At 33.9% G+C, this 24623-nt stretch overlaps 1 protein-coding gene across 4 annotated transcripts in view; it reads left to right on the top strand.

Moving 5' to 3' along the window:
* LOC126733518 (ataxin-2 homolog) overlaps window positions 1–24623 on the top strand; it is a 78461-nt gene that overhangs the window by 25585 nt on the left and 28253 nt on the right. For 3 of the 4 annotated variants that reach the window (XM_050436844.1, XM_050436846.1, XM_050436842.1), the window contains 7 exons: window positions 13648–14013; window positions 14101–14444; window positions 14521–14691; window positions 14766–14956; window positions 15022–15284; window positions 22785–22895; window positions 22959–23087. In XM_050436844.1, coding sequence (XP_050292801.1) covers window positions 13648–14013; window positions 14101–14444; window positions 14521–14691; window positions 14766–14956; window positions 15022–15284; window positions 22785–22895; window positions 22959–23087 — 1575 coding nt within the window. The remainder of the gene's footprint in view (window positions 1–13647; window positions 14014–14100; window positions 14445–14520; window positions 14692–14765; window positions 14957–15021; window positions 15285–22784; window positions 22896–22958; window positions 23088–24623) is intronic. The other variant, XM_050436843.1, reaches the window with a different exon arrangement.

A 24623-nucleotide genomic window follows, 5' to 3' on the forward strand; every position in this document is an offset into this window, starting at 1 on the left:
TCTGTGTGGAGAGGACTTTATAATAACTGCCTGTACAAATTAAATATAATACAGAAATATATTTTAAAAATTATTTTTAAAAAAAGGATAGATTGTACCCTACGCATTTACTATTTAATAAAGATATTTTTAACATTCGATCAATTTACACTCTCACAATCTGTTCTTATATACATATTCGACCTAATTTAAAGTCTTTTGTTAATCATGATTATGATACAAGAACTAGGTGCAATAGGCAAATTAAACTACCACTAAGTATTAATAATCTTAATCTAAGATACATAAATTACTTTGGACTTAAACTGTATAACTTGTTAAAAATTTAAGTTGTTGTGTGAGAGTGTAATCTTTGAAAGCGCTCACCAATTTGAAAAGTTTTTCGTGTGAGCATTTGAACACAGATAGTGTCATGGTTGGTTGTATTTTGAATTTTTTAATATATATGTATGTATGCATAATTTTTTAATTATGCTTCTCTCTAACTTGCTTAGTTTCTCAATCTTTCTTATCTTTGTGATAATATTTATAATAGAAAATATTATTAGTTTATATCTAAAAGTAAATAACATGATTTGATACCGCACATACAGATGTTTCATATCTAGCTGATGTATCAATTGTATCAATATTAAATAAAAACTATAATATGTGATATATGTTAACTAGTCTATAGTAACTTTATATGTAATTAGTGTTATATGATGTTTGTAAAGTATTCAATAAACAATATGATAGTCAAAACAGAAATTATACAAATGAACACATTTCAACAAAAAAAGAATGTAATATAATTTATTTGCACCTCAGTACACAGTACCTGTATGTGCTGAGAATGAATACAATAAAAGCAAACAATATCAAGTCAAATTAAATAAAAAATTGCTTTAGTTTATAAAGGGCTTATTATGTTCTAATTTACAAAACTGTTTATAAAAGAAAAATTCAAGAAAATAAAAAATTACCCTAATGATCAAATAAAACAGATTTATTTATTTATGACAAACATTTACGTTATTTCATATTATAAGGTTCATATTGCTCAAGAATTATAAATTTAACAAAATTAGTTAAAACATGCACCTAGATGGATAAACTAAGACTATGAAACATAGAATATATAAAAAAAAACAAAGTAATAATACTTATAATAATAATAACAATAATGCCGCCGGTGTAAACTAATAATTCGTAATAAATAGGATTACTAGCAGCATGTAACAAGTCCAATTAGCAAGTTAAATATGAACTTAATATTTAAATACATTTTTAAAAAGAAAGAAGTTGGTAACTGAAGCTGTAGCTAACCAATTCATTTAAAAGACCCAAATTTATTTAAATTTAAGAATATATACTTCGTACACCTCTTACTAAACTTTTCCACATTCTGAACTTGTCATATGAGGATAGTCCGGGGAATCTGTACTTTTTAACAAAAAAATTGCAACCCGCAAACGAACGACTGGATGTGGTAAAGGGGTTCATAAGAAACATAAAAAAAATAAATTCGTATCTGGGGTAGTTGCGGGGTGGTTTTGCGGGGGTGAAAACTGAAAAAAACAGCTGCAGCATTTTTCTATCGCTATTTCCGGCAAAAGTTGACGCTCAAATTAAGAGTGCTTAATGGCAAAGTTGTAGATAATATAAAAATCTATAATTTTTGTAGAGGGCACTTTTGAACATAACCTCAAAATGTTCAAGATAAATGCAAAAATTGCGAAAATTTTTTTTTTCGTTTTTTATTTTTCATTTATCCAAAAATTATGCAATTTTCATAAAACTTGGTATAAATATACTCTTTAGTATCCTAAATAATCTCTATTTTTTTCAGTACTATACAATAACAATTTTTCAAGAAATTCAAGTTTTTCAAAAAAATTACTTTTTTTTAAACGAAATTTGTCCTTCAGAGAATTGTCCTAGGAGGTTCATATGGGGCTTATTTTTTTTGTTTTTATTTCTACTGTTTAATAAAATAAAGAAAGGTTATACTTCCCATTTAAAAATAAGCCAAAAAATGCAAAAAAAACGCAATATGGTTTGGACTGGTTCTTTTAGTGGTTTTTAAATAAAATAAATACAAGCTGCAGTAATAGGTCCTAAATAAAAAATATGGAGAAAGATTTTTTGGGAGATTCAGTAGCTGTGGAAGAAGCCAATCAAGGGAGCAGAATAAGGGAAAAAGCCCCCTATAAGAGGAAAACATGAAAGGTAAGATATAAGGTTTAAAAGTTTTAAAATAAAAAAAAAATAGTTTTTTTTAACATTATTTATTTTATTTTGGATACGAAGGTCCAGATCCAGACCTAAAGAAATTTAAGCGTCCTTGCTCACATGATAATAAAACATATCGATGCCAAAATGTTAAAATATCAGATATTAAAAATGTAAGAAGCCAGCTGTATAGCGTATCAAACAAAAGTGTTCAAGATATAAAACTAAAGATGTAAACATGTCATATGATAAGGTACTGTCACAGATTACCTAAACCAGATGCGAAAGCTTGCGTCGGCACCTTTCAAGTTCGTAACCCAAGCGGCGTACAAAGGCGCGGCTCCAGCCAAAGCGAGGCCTTTACCGGTAGCGGATGATTTCCAGCATTGGTCATAGACTTTCTTTATTTTTTAACACGCATTTTTTTTTGCACCAGTTGTTCAGTTTCAAAAAAAAATATCTATTAATAAATATTTATTTTATTATAAATGGTTAAGAATTCGAATTTTTTTATTGGTTTTCTCCGATTTTTTTAAAGATTTCAAATCTCTGTTAGCGTACTTTAAAGCATAAAATATCCTAAGTCTTATAAATAACTTCACAATATATAATCGAGGGAAATTATTACAGGGATGATTAAATTTTATTAAACTCATAACGTTTAAATATTTATGAGAAATGCCAGGTTTAGTAGATATTTGATCAAACATAATTTTTTTTTCTAATTCATAAATAAAACATACAAATTTCTCGCTAGGTGTTTTCAAACTACCAAAAATATTAGTTTCGGTGTTGCAATATGCCTTTAGTTTAGTTAATAAATTTGAAGCATCAAGGTTTCCGGATTCTTCTGAAAAACTGACACAAATGGGACATTTATGAATATTTAAAGCTTTTTTAATCAAGTAACTACAGACATATTAAAAAGCATTTTGTGTGGTTAAACTGTGTTCTCTATAATCACAATCAGAAACAGTTATTGCCTTACATATTTGAGATGACTGCGTAGGCATCACTTCTCTTAAATTTTCATCTGAAACGTTTTTTAGCTCAGCTAGAAGCACGCCTAAATCGTCCTCACAGTTCGTATATTCAGAGTGTAAAAAATTCTGACAAAATATTTTTTTATGGGCTCTTTGAAATTGAATTGGGGTTGGATTTACGCAATTCCCTCCTTGTTGCCTTATATTTCCGAAATAATTTTCAAGACAGTCTTGATTTATTTTTCTGGTTTTTAGGTAGCTAAATCCGCAATTTGAAAGGCGCTGCCATAAAACTTTCAATCCATAGATAGATATCATCCAACACGAACGAAATTTACACTTTTTTGTCAAATTTTTTCCCTTATTATTGCATATTTCAAGGTTTTTCAAAAATAGCCACATGTGATTAAAAAATTTAACTTGATAATCAAGACCCTGATATGCATTTTTAAATTTATTCGGGTGGGACGTATCTGTAGAATTAAACAAATCAAACAAAGTATTAAATTTATCTATAATTTGAATTGTAGGTAAAGCATCTACAGGAAGTGCTCCTAATGTCATATATGTATTCATTCCACTCGCAACACTATGACTTAAAACTTGAGTGGACAGTTTTACCTTCATCTTTTTAAAGTTATTGGGATATATGTGGGATTTAGTAAGTTTCGGAGCACACCTATACACTTGCTGGCTATCTTTTTCATAAAATTATTCGACAAACTTCCAAGACGTTACTTTGTTGTCAAAATGAAAATTATTTTCGGCTAAATTATTTTTAGTCGCCTTTAATAAATGTGAAGGGTCAAAAATGTAAACTAATTTCAAATCGCCCAATTGAAATTCAGGATTTTCTTCGTTAACCTTTAGCATTCTAGAAAGCTGTATAAAATTAGAGCCCATATCAGTTACTAAGCCTTGGATAAATAATCCAGCATCTGATAATTTTTTAACGCATTCAGTTAATATTTTTAAAATATCTGAAGCTGTAAGTTGGGAGTTTACAAAAAAATAAGCCAGTGGTTGCTTCCAGTTATGAAAAAGTCCGCGAACCATAATAGCAGCAACATTTTGTGCTATAATATTATTATTGTCATTTTTTCCAATATTCTCCCAGCCTACAATTTTATCTTTTGCTAAATTAAAATAAAGATAGGACATTAAAGATGTTTCATCAATGCATATGGTACAATACTTATCAAGTTCAGACATAGTTTTAACTTTAATAGCAAGAGAATTGAATGTTTGTTCGTTTAGTCCTGGTTTTGAAACAATACTTTGTGTCATTTTTTCCAGAGTACGTTTAGTAGGTAAATTTAATATTTTTGCGAGAAATCTATATGCTTTTGGCCCCAAGAAATACAAAACTAAAGCAAACTGTTTATAACTATCTGGATATCGTTTAGCTTTACCTACTTTATGCTGTAATTTAGCTTGAACTTTTATTATTTCAGATAAAGTTTTATTTAAAAAGCTGTCACATAATTTAATAAAACTATCGAGTTTCGGTTTAATCGCTTTAGCCTGCTCAAATTGCTTTTTTTGTTTTAAAATATTTCTTTTTAAACCTCTGACTTGGTATCGCAACTTCAGCTTTCTTGGGCTATTGGCAGTCAATGCAGATGAAATTTGTGTTCCTATGCTTGGTGATTTTATGCTTGTAATGTAATTGATGGGCGTATCTTTAGTGCCTGTCACATCTAAAAAATTATTAACTCTAATACTATTTTTATAAATATTTAGATAATGCCTATGCTAATACCTGTGTTTACATATGCCTTTGAAAAATCACTTTGAACAAATTTATAATTGGTCGTTTGGTCAATCATATCTTTATTTGATTTAAGGTTATCCACATCTAGATAATAACAAAGAAAAAAATAAATATTATTAAAAAAGTTTTAAAAATATTTATTTTCTAAAGCACATTTTAAAAAAAATGTCCTTTTAAAAACAAATTTTTATTTGTGTGAAAGTGAAAAAATAAAATAAATATTACAAAACTTGATAAGGCAGGGTAAACCGAGGGGCAAACAGAATAAAAACAAATACTTGACATTTTGCTGAAGAGAAATGTGACTTATTGTTTGCTTTTATTATATACATATGTTAGCGACCTGTAACTCTAAAGAGTTTTTATTTTTTGCATTGTACTAACTATTTTTTTTTTTTTATTAATATTTCTCATATACTTTTAGTGTAATTGATAAACAACAAACCAAAAGCCCCTTTTAATTAGGAATATTTCTAATTAGGAATATTGCTGACAATGCGGTTCTTATATATTTTTGAACCATAGTGAAAAATATTTAAATTTAAGCTTCATATAACAGCACAAGAATTAAGTCTTAAACATAGCAAAATTGCAATTTTCTTCGGCCAATTTCCAATGAGACAGTAAAGAAAGAATTAGGTAACTAAATCGTGTTAAACTAAAAAATAAAAATATATGTTTGATTAAGATTAATAACACAATCAGCTCTTTTTTTAAATTAGCAAAAAAAAAACATAAATTAATAAAAACACATTAAAATGTTATATTTTATTGTTATTGTTAGTTAACCTACCTGATAAAATCAAAATCTTTCGTGGAGGTTCTTCGCTTTCGTATTCCAGATTAACATTAATTTCAGTTTCATTTATTTCCGTCGATGTAAGTACACAAATATGATTACAAACAAATGTAGGTATAGCGTTTGGAAATAACTTTTTCCCTCCAGTTGAGATATATTTTTCCGCAAAATGCTTTCTACATATTCTGTAATTTTTAAAGTTTTCTTTTTGCAGCAGGTCTTCTCTTTTAGCTGCACGAAGCCAAGCTTCACGTCTAAACAAACGGTGCGTATTATTTTAAAACTAAATAAATTAAATACGTTTACCTTAAAGGATCACTTGGAAGACCAAAAAAGGTTACTTCTGTGTTCACAGAAGAACAGCATCTACTTATGCACTTATAACTCATTATAGTTAAAAAAATATATTTGCGCTCGCACTATGCCACTTTTCAGCGTCACGGGTACCGAAGCAAGCGTGAAACTAAAATAATCGGCTCCCATACTATTCGATCCGACGTTGAGCGGACGAAAATAGGACGAAAATGGGGAACGCAGATCATGCCGCCAGGCTTACATTCGCATCTGGTTTAGGTAATCTGTGGTACTGTAAGGTAGGACGTCTGCTAAAGATAATCCTCGACAAAGAACAAGGGCTGCAAACTTCTTTTTAAAAATTAAAAGAACAGATCAGCAGAGGCAGTTAAAGTCTGCAGGACCTTTTTCATGGCAGCAACAGTTGTTAACAACTACAGATTGTTTACAGTATGTAAGATTATTGACTTAGGGGACTGTCCTAAAGAGCGAAAAGGAGGTGGCCATATTTAAACAAAAAGGTTGGACAAAAGGGCGCATTCATTGGTAAATTGCGTGGCACTGAAAGTCATTATAATCGAGAAAAAATCTCAAAGGGTTTATTTACCTGCCCATCTAAGCATTAAAAAGTTACAACGTATGTATAATGAACACGCTGAAAGTGAGTACCAAGTTGGCTACCACATGTTTAGAAAGGTTTTTCTAACAAAATTTAATATTGGATTTTCGTCCCCGGCTTATGATACCTGTTCCCAATGCACGCGTCTAAAGTATTTAATTGAGTCTGAAAAAGACCAAAGAGGGAAAACCAAGTATATGACTGAATATCAAGTTCATAAAAGATGAGCGAAAGCCTTTTACGAACTTGGTAAGCAAGAGCGAGAAAATTTTCTGACTTTCTGCTTTGACCTGCAGCAGGTTCAACTCTTACCACGCACGCAAATTTCCGATGCATTTTATTCGCACCAAATAAGCCTCTATTCTTTTTGCTGTGTTGGTAGTAAACTCTAAAAACCCAACGTTTTATATTTGGACTGAAGATCAGACTGGCAGGAGTGCTACAGAAGTGTCATCTGCTTTGTTTGATTACCTAAAATCTTTGGAACTGGATAATATAACCCAGATTAAATTGTTCTGCAATGGATATGGTTTGCTGTTAGTTAACGCAATGCCATAATGTTTCTGTTTGTATTAGTAGTAAAAATAACACTTGTGTTCATTTTTTCTAATAAAGTTGAGCAAAATCAAATAAATCCATTTTTGTTTTTATTTAATACTAATTTTTTTTTAAATTTATATTCTAGCAAATGCTTTATCATGATTTATCTAATAGTGCTTGCTAGTAAGAAATTTTTTTAAAATACTACTTTTCTCGTTACAGAAAAATACTATTTTTCCAAAAATCATTTTTGGTGGATTTATTTGGTTTTGCTCTAAGCCTCCTCATATGTCATTTGGAAGAATATTACAGAACTTTGGAGCTAATAATCTTATAAATCTATGCTCTAAATTCTTACGAATGTTTGGTATTTTTAAATGTCTGTTAATATTATTTCTTGTGTAATGTTGGTGATTTATATATGTTTTAAAGTGGTTTGATTTGTGTGCACAGATACACGTAGATAATATGTATATGGATCGGACATTAAAAATATCCAGAAGTTGAGTCGAGTATCTTTTTTGTTTATAACTCTCAGAATATAATTCTGTACAATGTTGAGTTGTTTCAAAGAATTATTATGTATATTGATGTGTGTAAAACTAAAATTAAACCACTTTTCCAATGTGACACATGCAGAAAAGGAATATGTAAGAATTGTGGGAATTTGTCAGCATCGGAAGTGAAGGTCCTAGAACTAAAAGGTGAGAGAATTTTAAGATTTGATTGCACTGAATGTCAAAGATTTAAACCTCACAAACTTCTTCAAGGAACAATAGAGGATAAAAATAAAATAATAGAAAGCAAAGAAGAAATAATTGCCCTACTACAACAAAAAATAGAAAATCTTGAATCCAGTAAAAGTGAAGCTCATGTATTAAATTCCTTACAATACAGTGATATCCTTAAAAAGCCATTAAATCATCAAAAACAAACAAATATTCCTAGCCTTATTATTAGGCCAAAAAAACACCAGAACATTGAAAAAATAAAGGAAGACTTGAGAAAGAAGATAAATCCTGCCGAATTAAAGATTAGTGTAAATAGTATAAAAAGTACAAAAAACGGCTATATTCTAATTAAATGCCAGGGAAAAAATGATATAGATATACTTAAAAAGGAAGCAGAAGAAAAATTGAATGGCTACAACATAGAGGTGACAAAACTAAGAAATCCCCGCTTCAAGATAATTGACTATAAAATAAATGATAAAGACGATTTAAATAGTGAATTTGTAGAGGCCAGAATCCGGGAACAAAATCATTTTATTGAAGCAATGGACCACCTAGAAATAACTTTCTTTAAACTCAATAAAAAAAAATATTCTTATACTATCTACGGAAATTGTTCAGCCAAATTATTTCATAAGTTAATTGCAGTAAAGAAACTATATATGGGATGGCAGCGTTACCCAGTATTTGAAGATATAAGTGTACCCAGATGTTTTAAATGCCAAGGATTTTTTCACAAAAATACGGAATGTCCGAATGAGGTCTTTTGTGAGTATTGTTCGGAGAAACACGCAGTTAAGGAGTGCCCAAAAAACCAAAAAAAATGCATCAATTGTATTCATGCAAACGCAAAGTTTAATTTGGAGCACAATATAAATCATGCTGCAAACGACAAAACTTGTCCGTCTTTTGAACATCAAATCACGCTTTTGAAAAACAAAATTGACTATGATGGAAGTTATGGCAAATAATAGGCAAGAGGTAGAAGTGCTACAAGAACTGGACGTTTTAGATAATGCGGATCAACAAAGTACGGACTGTGATTATGTAAGCAAAAAAATTAACATAGGGTCCAAACTCTTAAATATCATTCATTTTAACATAAGAAGTTTAAAAAAAAACTTTGATCAAATGATAGTTTTTCTACAAACATATAATTTAATATCCTGCGACATTATTGTTTTGGGTGAAACATGGCAATTGGTTGGTAATGAATTTAATATAGAGGGCTTTAAAATGTATTATAATGGGGGAGACTGTAACCAGAATAATGGGGTGGTTGTTTATATAAAAAATAATTTAAACATAAACAAAGTAGAAAATATAAAACTAATTAGGTCGGGAATTACTTTGATTAGGATAACTTTAGCTATAACTGATATACAATATGGCATAACGTGTATATATAGACCTCCCTCGACGGTAGTATCGTCTTTTCTCGATGACCTGGAAAATTATTTATTACGTGAATGTAATCAGCAAACAGAAATACTTCTGGGAGATATAAACATAAATACTCTATCTGAAAATTCAGCTGATACAAATAACTACCTAGCTCTCTTGATGTCTTACGGATTCTACTCCCTTATAACTGGTCCTACACGGGTCACATTAACATCAAGGACCTGTATTGACCACATTTTCCTTAAAAAAAAATTTTTGGAAAACAAAAATAAACATCTTTCTTTTATTTTGGAAACTGACGTTACCGATCACTATCCTGTGTTGCTTAATTTTGCTAGAGACGAGGTTCGGGCAGGTAATGTTTCCAATAATATAAAAATTAAAACTATAAAAATATTAAACAATGAGAAGGCAAAAGATTTACTTATAAAACAAAATTGGGAAAACACTATCTTAAATATTAATGATGTCGAAATTGCAACCAAAATTTTTTATAATGTTGTCGAACATATTATACAAAGCTGTGAAGAGACAAAAATATTAAAACAAAAAATAATTAAAAAAATAAAACCTTGGATAACTGCTGCTATTATATGTTCAATAAAAAATAGGGACAAAATGAAAAGAAAATTGAATAAAAATTATAGTTTGGAAAAAGAACAACAATATAAAACATACAGAAACTCATTGGGTAAAATAATAAATAAATGTAAAAATGACTATTACAAAACAAAAATTGAGGAATCTAAGAATAATATGAGCAAAATGTATAAGGCTATAAATGAGGTTACAAATCAAATTACTACTAAAGGAAATGACATAATAAAAATAAAAAATAATAACAAAGAATTTTCAAATAACAAAGACATGGCAAACTTTTGTAATCAGTATTTTATAAACGTAGGAGTAAATATGCAAAACCAAATAAAAAAACCAAAAAAACAATTCAAAATTAATCATAACAGTGTATCTTCAATGTTTCTAAAACCAACTAATAGGAATGAAATAATTAAACATATTTTTTCGTTAAAAAACAATTCAGCGCCTGGGATAGATACTATTAGCTCAAAATTTATAAAAAAATTTCATATTTACCTTATTGAACCATTGGTTCACATTATCAACCTAATATTTAAAACAGGAACAGTACCTACTCAATTTAAAGTATCAATAATCACTCCAATATATAAATCAGGTGATAAATGTGAAATAGGTAACTATCGTCCTATAAGTGTGATCAATAATTTTTCCAAGCTCTTCGAGAAATGTTTGAAAGATAGACTTATTGACTATTTACAAAAAAATAACATATTAACACAAAATCAGTTTGGTTTCATTGGGGGGCTCAGCGCATCCGATGCTGTCTGCGAATTAACAAAGCGAGTGAATCAGGCTTTTGATGGTGATAGAAAGTGTTTGGCAGTGTTTCTGGACCTAGCAAAGGTCTTTGACACTGTACCGCATGAGCTTTTGCTAGATACTTTAAGATCTTATGGTATTAGAGGTCCAGTGTCAAGGGTCTTTGAAAGTTACTTGGGGGACAGAAAACAGTCTTTAAAAATAAATAATGAGATTAGTGAACCATCTTATGTAAAAATTGGAATTCCACAAGGAACAGTTATTGGACCTATACTCTTTATAACTTATATTAACGCTCTTACCAATCTTAAAATTCATGACGGGTCACTGATATCATATGCAGATGACACGGTTGCGGTGTTTCACGGAATTTCTTGGGGAGACACAAAGAAAACTGCAGAACTTGGTCTAGCAACAGTCAAGAACTGGCTGGATTCTTTTAAATTAAGTCTCAATAGTCAAAAAACAAACTATATTGCATTTTCTATAACAGCTGCTAATCGCCCCAGCTTTCAACAAATTAAACTTGAATTAATTGATATCAAGGAAGTTTCATTTACTAAATATCTGGGTATCATTGTGGATAAACATTTAAAATGGGACCAACACATTCTAAAATTAACACAAAACATCCGTAAACTTATTTATCGATTTCATATTTTGAGAAATATCTTAAATGAAAAACTACTAATTTTAATTTATAAATCCTTGGTTGAGTCCTTGTTAAGGTATGGGGTGATTGTCTGGGGAGGTCTATACAAGAATTGTTTAAAACAACTTAATGTAGTACAAAACTTTATTTTAAAAGTTATATACAAAAAACAAAAAAGATTTCCTACACAACAATTATATTCTGAAGAAATTTTTAATATACGCTCAATTTACATATTGTCAACATGCATTTATACACATAAATCAGAAAAAATCAAGAATTATGTTAGTCATTCCTACACAACCCGAAATAATATAAACAGACACCTAAAAATACCAAACATAAAAAAAACTATAGGGCAACGATTTTTAGGATACTTGTCCCCGAAATTTTATAACATCTTACCAAACAGCTTAAAAAATATAAATAATATTAAAAACTTTAGTAAGGTCTGTAGAAAATTTATTTATTCAAATATAGATAAATTTAATTTTTTTAAATAGTTTTGGGAAGGGAAATTTTATTGGAGAATTTTTGTTTAGTTGTAGATTATGGTTAGTTATATTTTATATTATTACTAAAATTTTGTGATTTCTCAGCATACACAAACAGATGTTACAACATCTAGGTGTATGTTAAAAACAATGACTGTTAACTATTATTATTGAATATAATTAAGTTAAAAATTGTTATAATATAACCAAAATGATTAATAAATTTGAATTTGAATTTGAATTTGAATTATTATATATGCCTCCCCAGGTGATCACTCCGTATCTTAGAAGAGATTCAACCAACGATCGCTAAACCAACAAGAGTAATTTGCTGTTTAAGATATTCCTTAGAATATAAAAGCGGAAAATACGTTTGCGTATATTACTAGTCAGTTTTAGGATATGTTGATCCCATTTTAGGTGAGATAGAACTAAAATTTGAAAATAGAATCAAATATATGTACAGATATACATATAAACAAAAACATAAATATACTATATGATCAACAATACAGCTGGATTGAATTGACAAAAAGCATAAAAGTAAAATTGATATAAATAAAACAACAGATAAGTAACAAAAAACAGCTAATTCAACGCATAAATACAAGGTATAAATTTATCCCAAATTAGACGAAATTGACTTCACGAGTGATATGCCTTGTCCAAGGGTAGTTTTTTAACTTACGTATTGAAGTACATACCACTCTCTAAGTTTTTGACTTCCAGAGATAAATGGTGAAATAGTACATAATACTACATATTCAATAATATGTGTGCTTAAAAAAACGCTTATAAGTTATCTACTTCTAAAATTATTAATTAAGTACAATTTTATGTATTGGCCCGAGGTAGCTGACTAGTTTTTTGTACACAAGTAGACAAGGTATGCTTACATTTATATTGAAAAACTTCTAGAAATTGAACACATATTGTTTTGATTTCTTTTTGAATTTACCTCTAGGCTCTCTATGTTCCTAATATCCTAATATAAAACATTATAGAGTTTAGGTCTCAAATAATTAACAAAATATTGTTCAATAGTATTTTTACAAGAAGTGTTAGTTGGCTTTCTCTACCTCTTGTAGGATATTTATGTGATTTTATATTGCAATTATATTTACTATTAAAATGCACATAATTACAAACATGTAATATCTTTAATGTTCTAAAGTTGCATATTATATTTTTTTAAACAATTTTTTACTTTGCTTAAGATTGTTTATATTGATAATTCATTTATTGGAAGAAAGAGTGTTGCTTAAAGAATAATTCCATATACAATATATATATATATATTTCATATAAAATCTTTTTGTATCTCAAAAACTTACTGGGTTATCGATAATTATTATTTTATATTAAAAGTTTTATTGTTCAACAAATCCTAATAATAAGACAATTATTAAAATATCGACAGATGATACATTAAAAAATCGAGGAAAAACAGCGAACCAGGTCTCATTTAACGCAATAATACGGTATTGGGAGTAAGAAGCCTTAGAGAAAAAATAAAAATCTCAAGTCTAGGTCTCAAAATATATTTTGAGTCGCTTGGAGTTTTTACTTTTTCTCTACTTACGTAGGTCTCTTTCAGATAATGAACGAGTTCTTTCAATCAGTAAGAAGCCTTTATTAGCAGTGAGTGCAAGTTGGTTGAAAATCCTCTAACATTTTGGATATACATTTGCATATTGATCAGAAGGATTCTTCTAGTTTTCTAACACACTTTTAGGGAAAAAAGAAAAAGGGTCGTTAGTAAATGTTTAATTAATTATTAACAGCAACACGTGCCTTTACCGAACAATCCGGCGCCGCCGCGACCCAACTCGCACACGCCGCCCCACCAGTACCAACAGGGTCCGCCCCCGCCCCAAATTCGACCGCAGGGAGTGATGCCGCACACGGGGGTGCCGCCCCCCGCGCACGTCAAGCCGCCCCAAATGAACGGCGACCTTAAGTCGGGTCCGCAACAACGTCAACAGCGTCACCAACAGCAACAGCAGCAGCAGCAGTACCAGCAGCAGCAACAGATGCAAGAGCGGGTGGTGGTGGTACAGCAGCAAGGACCGCCTCCGGGACATCCCCAAGGGCCGCCGCCCCCACATCAACAGCAAATGCCGCAACAGTATCAAGACGTTAAACCGCAAGTGAGTGAAAAAACTTCATAACAATAAATTCAAATTTTTTGCTTTGAGGTTTATTTACCACACTTTTAACGTATTGTCTTGTTTTAGGAAGTTCCTCAGACACACCAAGCGCCGCCCCAGCAACAGCAGCAACAACAACAGCCGCCTCCACAGTCTCGACCGCCTCCGCCCCACCATCCCCATCAACCGCCCCAACAGCAGCAGCAGCAACAAGTTTCCCTCTCGCCCCAGAGCCAAGAGGCGCTCAAGGAGCTCCACGCGTTTTCGCACGAGTTTAAATTGGCGCCGCCTCCACCTCATCCGATGGGCGGCGGGACGGAGTCGCCTCAATTGGCGCCGCCCCATATGCCGCCTCCTTCGCAACAGGGCGGCCAGACACTTAGTTCCACCCTATCGCCGAATAGTAGTTGTAGCCTTAGTACGCTGAGTGGGTAAGTGAACCAAATTATAATTATTATTATTGCAAAACTGGTAAACAGAAGTTGATTTTCTTCGTCAATTTTTCAGAAGTGTAACGGACCAAAGTCAATCGTCCGGCTCCCAAAAGCAACCGAGCCCCGCGCAGAGTCCCCCGGGTAGCGATAGTGAAAAATTGCAAAGTACGATCGCCAAATCCAAGTTGAACCCCAACGCCAAGGAGTTCGTCTTGAATCCCACGGCTAAACCCTTCCAACCCAGGTAAGAAAATTCGAGTAACGAAAATTCACAAAACGTTTTTAAATCAAGACTTAACAATAAGGTTCAAAAATTAGTTTTTCCAGATCCCCGAGCACCCCATCGGCCAGCAGACCGCACACCCCCCAAACTCCTTCCCACAGTCCGTACATTACGACGGTGAGTGGCCCAGGGGGACCCCCGATGCCCGTGATGATGCCGATGCATTATATGACCATTAGTCCTCAGTATCAGCCGCCACCGCCGCAAACGAATAGAATAAGAAAAAGTAAGAAAAATTTCCTTTGTTTGACTTAAATTGTTCAGGAATTCAATTATTTTGTCATATTTTAGTACCGATGGGCCAAATAAGGACGGACATGGCGTCCCAGATGCAACACGCGGCCGCGGTGACAGGTCAGCCGCTCCTCGCGCCCGCCCCTTTACCGCAATTCATTTATAATCCGGGGGCGGCGGCTGCGGCCGCCCACTCGATGAATCAAGCGGCGGCCGCGGCCGCTTATCAGCCGTCGGTGGCGGCGATGCACGCCGCCACCCTCAGGATGTACGACGCGGCGGCGGCGCAAGCTGCTGCCGCCGCCCAGGCACCCACGCAGGTAAGAAAAATCTTTTACTTTCGATTCGTCACAGTCTAAACGTCTCAGAATGTCAAAACAATTTTCTTTTCAGTTTTTTATTTTCTTTTTTTTTTCTTCTTAAAACCATCATAAATTTATCGAAGAGAACTCTTACTGCCCCGGAAGAAAAAGTATTGAGGCGAGCACTAAACTTTGCAATATCCTCCAAACCCCAGCTTCTGGATGTAATTTCTTCAATCGAGTCTGTTCAGCTACCCCGCGCGGTCGCTGATAAACTAAGATATGAGATTAGAAGCACTCTGGACCAGCTGAACAGGCTAAAAATTATTAAAAATATTGGCAGAGAGGAAGAGAGAGCGCTGAAAGATCTGAGGAAGAATAAAACCATTAAAATTCTACCAGCGGATAAGGGAACTGCGACAGTTTTAATAGACGTGAATACCTACGAGCCCAAAATCGAAGAGGTTCTACAGTAAGGAAAATACAGGTCGTTATCAAAAGATCTAACGGCGACCATTGAAGGAAGAGTGTCCAGAACACTAAAGAACTATTCCTTTTTCTTAACGGACGCCGTACGTACAAGACTTACCCCAGATCACAGTAAGCCTTCACGTCTTTATGGACTACCGAAAGTTCACAAGGAATTGATGCCATTGCGACCCATTACTAGCCCAAGGGATTCAGCAACGCCAGAACTTTCTAGGTTCCTTTTAGAAATACTCAAACCACTCTAAGGGAATACTGATTCATACGTTAAGAACTCCAGTCATTTTGTTGATCTACTTCGACCTATCAACATCGGACCAGAGGATAGAATGGTTAGCTTTGATGTGTAAAGTCTTTACACCAATGTCCCGATTAAAGATTCCCTGAAGACTGAGGATAAACTGAGCAATGACACGTCACTTCCGTCTCGAACCAAGCTTCCGCTCGGAGGAGTTATGGAACTTTTGGGAGGTCTGCCTACGTAATTCCTATTTTCAAGTAAAAGATAGGTTTTACGCTCAGGATGAGGGTCTGCCTATGGGATCATCGCTGTCTCCGGTGGTAGCCAACATATATAGGGAATGGTTTGAGGAACAGGCAATCAGCACCTCACGACTAAAGCTACATACGTTGATGATACATTTATCATCTGGGATAAAGGTGAAGACATACTTCAGGGCTTCTTACACCACCTGAACAACATGGTGCCAAGTATCAAATTCACCATGGAGACGGAGAAAAATTCGACGCTGCCATTCTTAGATGTTCTTGTCAAGAATACAAATGGCATTATAAGAACGTCTGTGTATCGAAAACCCACACATACTGGACAATACCTACACTATGATTCCAATCACTCTGGTTCGACTAAAGTTGGAATCATCAGGTCTCTGTACAACCGAGCTGTAACCATCTGCAATAACGACGCAGACTTTAAGGCGGACGTAGCACTTCTTACTAAAGATCTGCAGCAGAATGGCTATCCCAAATAACTTATCCAGAGGTCGATGGCGAAGGAAACTAGAACCAAGCAAGAGGATGAATCAACTGGGCTTCTCGCAATCCCCTATATAAAAGGTACATCCGAGAAAATCCGACGAATTGCTAAGAAGTTTAATCTAAAAACCGCCTTTAGATCTGGCAATACAATAAGAAGTTCCGTTTCCAAAACAAAGCCAGAATCTACAGCAGACACCAAAAACTGCTTCTACCAGATCCCTTGCGAGTGTGGGGACTCATATGTTGGCAAGACCTTTGGCAGATAGGACCAAGGAACATCGCAAATAAACGACAACCGGAGAAGTAGCCAAATCAGGCATTGCTGAACATGCTTGGACAAACGGCCATAACATTCACTGGTCTGAAACAAAAATCTTAAGGAAGGAATCACACTGGCGAAGAAGGAAATTTCTGGAAGCTGCCTACATAACGCAAAACCAGTGTGGATGTGACCCAATATATGGAGACCTCTTCTAGCAGACGCTCTCTTCTATATAAGCCTGCAGAATAGAAAATTGCTTTAGTTTACACTTGATAACGGTCGGAGATACTTACCGACCGAAACGTTGTGTTGTACGAAAGCAAAGACAGTGTCAGTCTGTTGACGGTCGACTACCTGTTTCTACCAAAAACATTCATAAGGGTCTTTCTGGATACTTGCACAAAATTTTCTTCTTGATCTGCCAGTGTATAGGATATTGAAGTTTGCCTTTTGCTATCTGCGGCACTTTCATAATAGATGGCGACGTTTTTTTATTTGTACTAAATTTATTAGGCCCATGAGATACGTCCCTTGTGTTTTCTAGTTTTCAGCATAAAATGTCTCAAAAAGTTGAAGTTCTCATTCGTAAGTTATTTATTTGCACTCGAAATAACACTTGCACGACACCTGAAATAGATACGCAAATATTAGGTGCAGATCAACAATTTTTTTTATATTTAAGTTAAGAAGTACGAAGTATTGCCTCTTATTCTCGTAGAAAAGATAACTGCTATTTGATTTCTAATAATGTTAGCTGCTACGGCTTCAAAAAATTGCTGCTATTTTTGTAGCAACTAAAATTGCATACGGGAGCGGCTATTGACGCGAGTGTCACGTTAGCTGGGAAATGGAATAACAATAGCACGACACGACGGGGGATCGGAATTGGTCCTACTCGGAATTTCTCCTACGTTTACGAATCCGGCCGAACGGTTAAAAACAGTGTAGTCAGAACTCTAAAATATTCTTAGCAATGTGACCGAAATTCAGTATTCAGTTCAGGGAGGGGGATATTGTGTGAAATTGAATGTGATACCAACCATACAATAACTACAACGAATAAGGCCGTTCAACCTAGAACTTATTGTTGTTGTTGTGTGTGTGTGTGTGTTGCAAAGATGGAAGTATTTGGTAATCAAAGATTTATTGATCAAGAATTTATTAATGAAGCCAGAAGGTATGAAACTTCTAATAAAATTTAAATTTAAAATTAAATCAGTTTTATACTTATACAAATTATTATAAAATAGACAATATATGAGGAAAACCGATGTTTTATGACCAATATGCTCTATTTTTTTTTTAAATATACGAAACCTGATCCAACCTTGGGCCAACCTAACTCGCCCTAACTTTGTGTTATCAAATGATGGACATCAATTTAAGCATTATCAAAATTAATTGGCTACACAACGCCCTAGTGACTTGGGTTGGCCCAAGGTTGGGTCAGGTTTTAAATATTTTAAGGAAATAGAGAATATTGATCATAAAACTTCGATTTACCTCATATATTGCCTATTTTACTTGGATCGTTACGTTATTGCCCGACCATTATCGTTAATGTACGAATTTTCATCATTGACCGTAACATATACACTATACAGAATACTCCATATTTCCATATAACTTAATAATACAGTTGCCGCCCGCGTGCGCCATCTAGCTATTAACAGCTGCGACACAGACAATCCATCGCATCGGTCGCTATTTAGCCGCCGAAATACATAAATACGACGTTGTCAAATATAAATGCCTCCTATCCTTGCTTCTATATCGAAATACAAACCCAGGATTTTCGAGGAAAAGCCGAACTCAGATTTTATCCTACGTTCCGGTCGTCCGTAGGACAAAATCTGAGTAGGACTAATTCCGCCATCTCGACACGACTGCGGCTGGCGGGACTGGCCGACTGCGACGCGAAGTGCGATTCGATGAGTGTAACAGAAACGGGAAACGGAGTATTCGGGATTCGGACATTGAAAATGTATTATGATTATGAAAGAAGCGGATAGAGATGGGTTATGGCGTGACTGATAATACGGAAATATTTTTATATTTTGTTTCCGTGTAATATTTTTATTGTCATCCATTAAATTTAATATTAAATAAAACCACTAATTGGAAAAAAATATTTAATTTCAAAAAACAAAATTACATTCTTAATAAAAAGCTGTTTCGAAAAAATCATATATTCTATGGAATAGAAATGACTTGTTCATTATTAATTTATAAATATTTTTTAAAGAAAAACTTGCAACTTAGCTATTCAACAAGAGTATATAAAACTGTAACATATAGTAAGTATAACAGTCAGGGAAAAGCGTTAAAAGGAGTGAAAAATAGAAAAAAAATCTAAAAAAGTCTGAAATAATAAACGTAATAAAAACTCAAGTAACTTTTGGTTAACAATTAAAAACATAATTTTTTTTACTTTCTCTAATTTAATGCGACTTCTCCGCTCCGAAATAATAAGACCAGTCTTTGAAAACATGCGTTCACATGCAACTGAAGTTGAAACTGTTCCAAACTTGCATCGTACGACATGGCTTAAATTTGGAAAAACCGCACCATTGTTAGCCCACCACTCCTCCAAGTAGCGGTTTACCTCAACTATAGCGCGTGCCTGCGGCTTTGATTGACTTTAGGATGAGATGACACCGACTTATTAAACTGCTTCCAAAGGTCAAATAGTTGCTTTTCTGACGTCGCATTACCGGCACCAACCTCTAAACCTGCTTCTCCAGTCGTTTCGCACTTTGCTCTTATATTTTGAGCTACTAAACCAGTAACATATTCCTTCGCCTTATCTGAAACGACAGGATTACTAAAACCAATATTCTTAAACCTTGGATCCAGAAATGTTGACACAATTAGGGTCTTACTGGACTCTTAATCTCCAAGCCGCGATGTTATGTTTTGTATAAGATTTTTTATAAAATTTTGGCTCACTTCGGTAGTAAACTGATCGCTATTCAACATCTCAATACAAACATTTTTCAACCCATTTGTCATGTTTATAACTTAAGATAATATGACGTATTTTTCCCCAGACATTAACTCAGTTACATCAAAAAATGGTTTTAATATAGTTACTAATTCCTTCATCAATGTCCACTCTGTGGGAATGACTGGCAGAGAAACTGAATCCATTAATGCTAGAGTTGTTCTTATTGCTTCTTCTAACTCCACAAATCTTTCTAGCATTATATATGTGGAGTTCCATCTTGTTGCTACGTCCTTTTTGAGCTTTTTTGGTTCTTTGCCTTGTTGTCGTTGAACATTATCGAATTTATGTTTGGCGTTTGCACTTTGCTTAAAATGTGTCACAATTTTACTGATTTTGCTTAAGGTCCCTTCCTGAATTAACTTTAGAGCATCGGCTACTATTAAATTTAAGGTATGTGCATAGCAACCAAAATGTCTCCATTTTAAGTCCACAATAATCGCTTTCTTTATATTTGCAGCGTTATTTGAAATGCACAGCAAGATGGATTTTTCAGGTATATTCCAAGAAGAAACAACATTTAAAAGTTGTGCCCTCCCTCATACCCAACGCAATCCAAAAGAACAGATTTGACATTAAAGTCAGGATCTATAAAATGTCCTGTAACTGCCATTACACTATCTGTATTTCGAGATGTCCAGCAGTCTGTTGTAATTGTAATAGATGTGACTTCTCTTAAAACATCCGAAGCTTTGTTCTGCACTTTTTCAAATCGTCCTGGAAGAAGAGCATTACTTAAAGTTTTTCTAGTAGGCAATTTATACCTAGGGTTTAGAGCTGAAATAAAAGCTTTAAAACCGGAATCTTCAACCACGGAAAATGGCTGAAAATCTTTTATAACAAGATTCAATAGAAGCTCGTCCAATTTTTTTTGTTGGGACATTGTAATTCTCTTATGAGTATATTCAGGCATTAACTGTTGCTGCATCTTTTTAGGTTCAGATCGAGCAGAGGGAATTATATTTTATGAACTTCCTTTACAAGTCGATGGCGAGGTCGATGGCAATATACTTGTATTAGAACTACAGGGTTCACTAACAGTAGAAGTAGCACCGTTTTGGGTATGCTGTTCAGTATTTGCTTCTCTAGTGTTCTGAACATGTTCAAATTGATGCAGTCTTACAGAAGGATGTTTTCTGCTAAGATGTGCTTTAAGGTTTGTTACAGACGTTTTATATGAAAAAGCTGACTTACATATATTACACTTGGCTTTGCTTTTATCTTCATCTGAGACTGAGAAGAAGTTCCAAATATCTGATTTCTTATTCATGTTGTTAGTTGAATAAAAGAACCTAAATAAATAACAACTTCAAAAAATATTCAATGCAATTTACCTTTTTAAATTCTAAACTTCGAACAAGCAAACACAGCACACTAACTTTGAATTAATATTTTGAAATATTTCACACCTTTCTATTGTCTTTTATCTTACTATGATACTACGTTATATATGCTACTTTTTCCACAATAACTAACACATAGGACTGGATGTGGCCAATCGCCCACCAAAAAAGGCAAATAACCCGCATTCCCATTGGTTTATCGACGGTGAATCCCTGGTGCCCGCCAATCGTTTAATATAAAGACAGAAAAACAATAACAAATCGAGAATAAAGCCCTGTCTGTGAATCCCAGGCGTTCGCGCCTGCTACCAATCACAGTATTTTGTTTCATACCTCTCCTTAAAGAGTTTCAGGACTTCTAGGGATCACTACCACCTGCTGTTCTAACAATTTTGTTGTATTATTTGCGGTGAAATTTCTTATTTCGATAATTAACATTTGAGTGTTTGAGGTTTGAGTTGTAATTTATTAAAAAAAAGACAACGAGCACCTACACTAAAAGTTTCAACAAAATATTGCTTAAAACAAAAAAACACCGAATGACAAAAATTTTCAAATTGAAAATTCAAAATTTAGCTAATAAATTAAAAAAAAAGCAAATATTCTTTATAAAGTTATTTGTCATTGTCTTCAACGCTACTCGCTACTTATAAAGTAACACTGTAGCAACTGCTATTTAAATAGCAGCTTTAATTAACTGCTATTTTTGTGTAGCAGTAGCAAAAGCAACTGCTATTCAAAAATAGCTGGGTCGACACATCTCTATTCTATAAACCTTCCTTTAGTCTTTTCTTGCCCATCTTTCATGTTTAAACTGCAATTTATTGCCCGATAAACGTTTAAATGCAAACAAGCACACTTACACTTTCAACCTGACTCTGGCACCTTTCAAAATAATAACTTTCAGGACGTAGTGCTTTAGCTCTATCTAGTTTTACTGTGCCAAAGCTTACGAAACAAAATTACACTTATAACCTTTGTGGGTACATTAGCAATAGCAGTTGAAACCTTTTTAAGCAAATACCGACAAAACTTAGATTTTAGCACTTAGTGCCTTTAGTACTTCAACTCTTCAATTTATTATATCTCTTTGTTTTCTTGTGTTAAAATTGAGTAATATCTGGCAACATAGAATACTAAGCATGTTTATCGACAAAATATCTCCTTTGCCCCCCGTGAAGATGTTGTGCTCAATCCAACGCAGCCAATGTTTATTCTGGTGTACTTAATGTTCTAAGGTACGAATAAATACTAGGTTATCAATACTTTTCTACTAGGATACCTACCCATTCTTTAAATCAATTTATCTTACAAAAACCTATATTTAACTGTCCGTTTTATGAACAGAAATTTCCTTGTTATTTTATTGCTTAAAAGTGAATAAAAAAGTGTGCACTTTATTTTAATTCGAATGAATTTGTCAGATGTCGTTCCTGCCCCCGCAACCGAGCGGCACCCCATCCCCGGCGCAGGCCCAGTACAATCCGGCCGCCGTTCAGCAACAACAAGGCCCCCCGCAAGGATACCAAGTGCAGGTAATAATCTATTAACATTTATTTATTTATTTCTATTTTATTTCATTTAATTGTTTATAATAGGCGATGCCACCTCAGCAAGCCCCCTCCCAGATCCCGATGTTCTGTATCCCTACGCAGCCGCACATGTTGCCAAATGTACCTTATTTGCAGCAGGCGCCGCCCCCGGGCCCACCCCACCAACACGTACAGGTAAATTAACAATGAAGGAATTTTTTAATAGGAGTTTTTAGGTCTGAAGGCGTCCAAAGGGCGAAACTCTCCTTGATGAGACCATTACTTTGTGTTCTTACCTTTGTTTTGTTTTCGTTTGGTCTCTTAGAGAAAAATGGATGATACGTTTGTGTTTGAAAATGCTAGTCAAGCTAAATTCATCCGCTATTACCAGAAGAACCTTATCGCAAGAAGAAATTTGTTGCTTAAAATATGGTTTCTTCAACAGTGCTTATTTTATCGATTAACACCGAAACTTGCCAACATACGAAACAATTCCTTGGAGGTTTTAAACATTTCAGATTTTATTTTACACAGTGCATCCCAAGAGTTATGTGTAAATTCGTTTAAAATTCAGGGGTGTGTCCGAAAAAAAAACGCTCTGACCCGTCGATTTTATTTCAAGTTGCGCATCTTTGTACGTGATGTTTGTATATACAGGGTTGCTCAAAAATAAATTACGACCGTCAACTTAATTTTTTCAAATGAAAGCACCGTCTTTTTATTTCATTTTTGAATTTCGCGTGGAATTCTACGTATGTTTCATGCATCATGTCCTATACCTAAAGTCAACAGTTATCGAAAAAAAGACGATTCATGTAACAAATAAAAAAAGAACAAAAATTAAGTTAAATGTTCAAAATGGTTGCCATTCATCACTTGACAATATCCAAGGCGATCAATAAAGTCTCGTTGCACATTTTCAATCATTTCCGGAGCTATGGCGCGAGATTATTTGGCCTATTAACAAATACCTTCGACTTGAGCAAAGCAATCCCCACAAAAAAAAGTCCATTGGTGTTGGGTCAGACGACCTAGCAGGCCATTCGATGGGTCCTCTCCTTCCTATTCACCGTTTGGGAAAGGTTTCATCCAAAAATGTACGCACAGTGGCAGCATAGTGTGGATCTTGCTGGAAAATTCTTCTTCGGCAGGATAGTCTGGGTCCAATGGATTTGGAAATAAAGCTAGTAATGCTGGAACTAATTCAAATTGGAGAAAATCGAGATACACTTGCCCGTTAAAGTCTGTTCAAAGAAAAAGGGACCTATTACTCTTCCGCGCACTATTCCACACCACACATTTAGTTTTTGAGGGTACTGGGTGTAATAACTTACCTCCATCATCCAATGCGGTTTTTCTGTTGCCCAGTATCAACAATTTTGTCTGTTCACACTACCATTCAAACAGAACGTGGCTTCATCGGAAAAAATAATATTTGTTACTAAATTATTATTTAGATTTCACATGTTTTGAAGGCGTTCACAAAACTCATTTCGCCTATCGAAATCGCCATCAAATAACTCTTGCACAGGAATAACTTTGTAGGGGTGATGTTTGTGCTTTTTAATTATTCGATGAACTAGAGATTTCGCCATGTGTAAATTTGCCTCAACCTGCGACAGAGGAGTGCATGGATTTTATTCCAAACAAAGCAAAACGTCAAGTTGTTCATTTTCATCTCGAGCAGGACGACCTGATTTTGACATATCGGAGGACGATCAGGATGGATTT

Source organism: Anthonomus grandis, chromosome 2, assembly GCF_022605725.1.
Source record: "Anthonomus grandis grandis chromosome 2, icAntGran1.3, whole genome shotgun sequence".
NCBI lineage: Eukaryota > Metazoa > Arthropoda > Insecta > Coleoptera > Curculionidae > Anthonomus > Anthonomus grandis.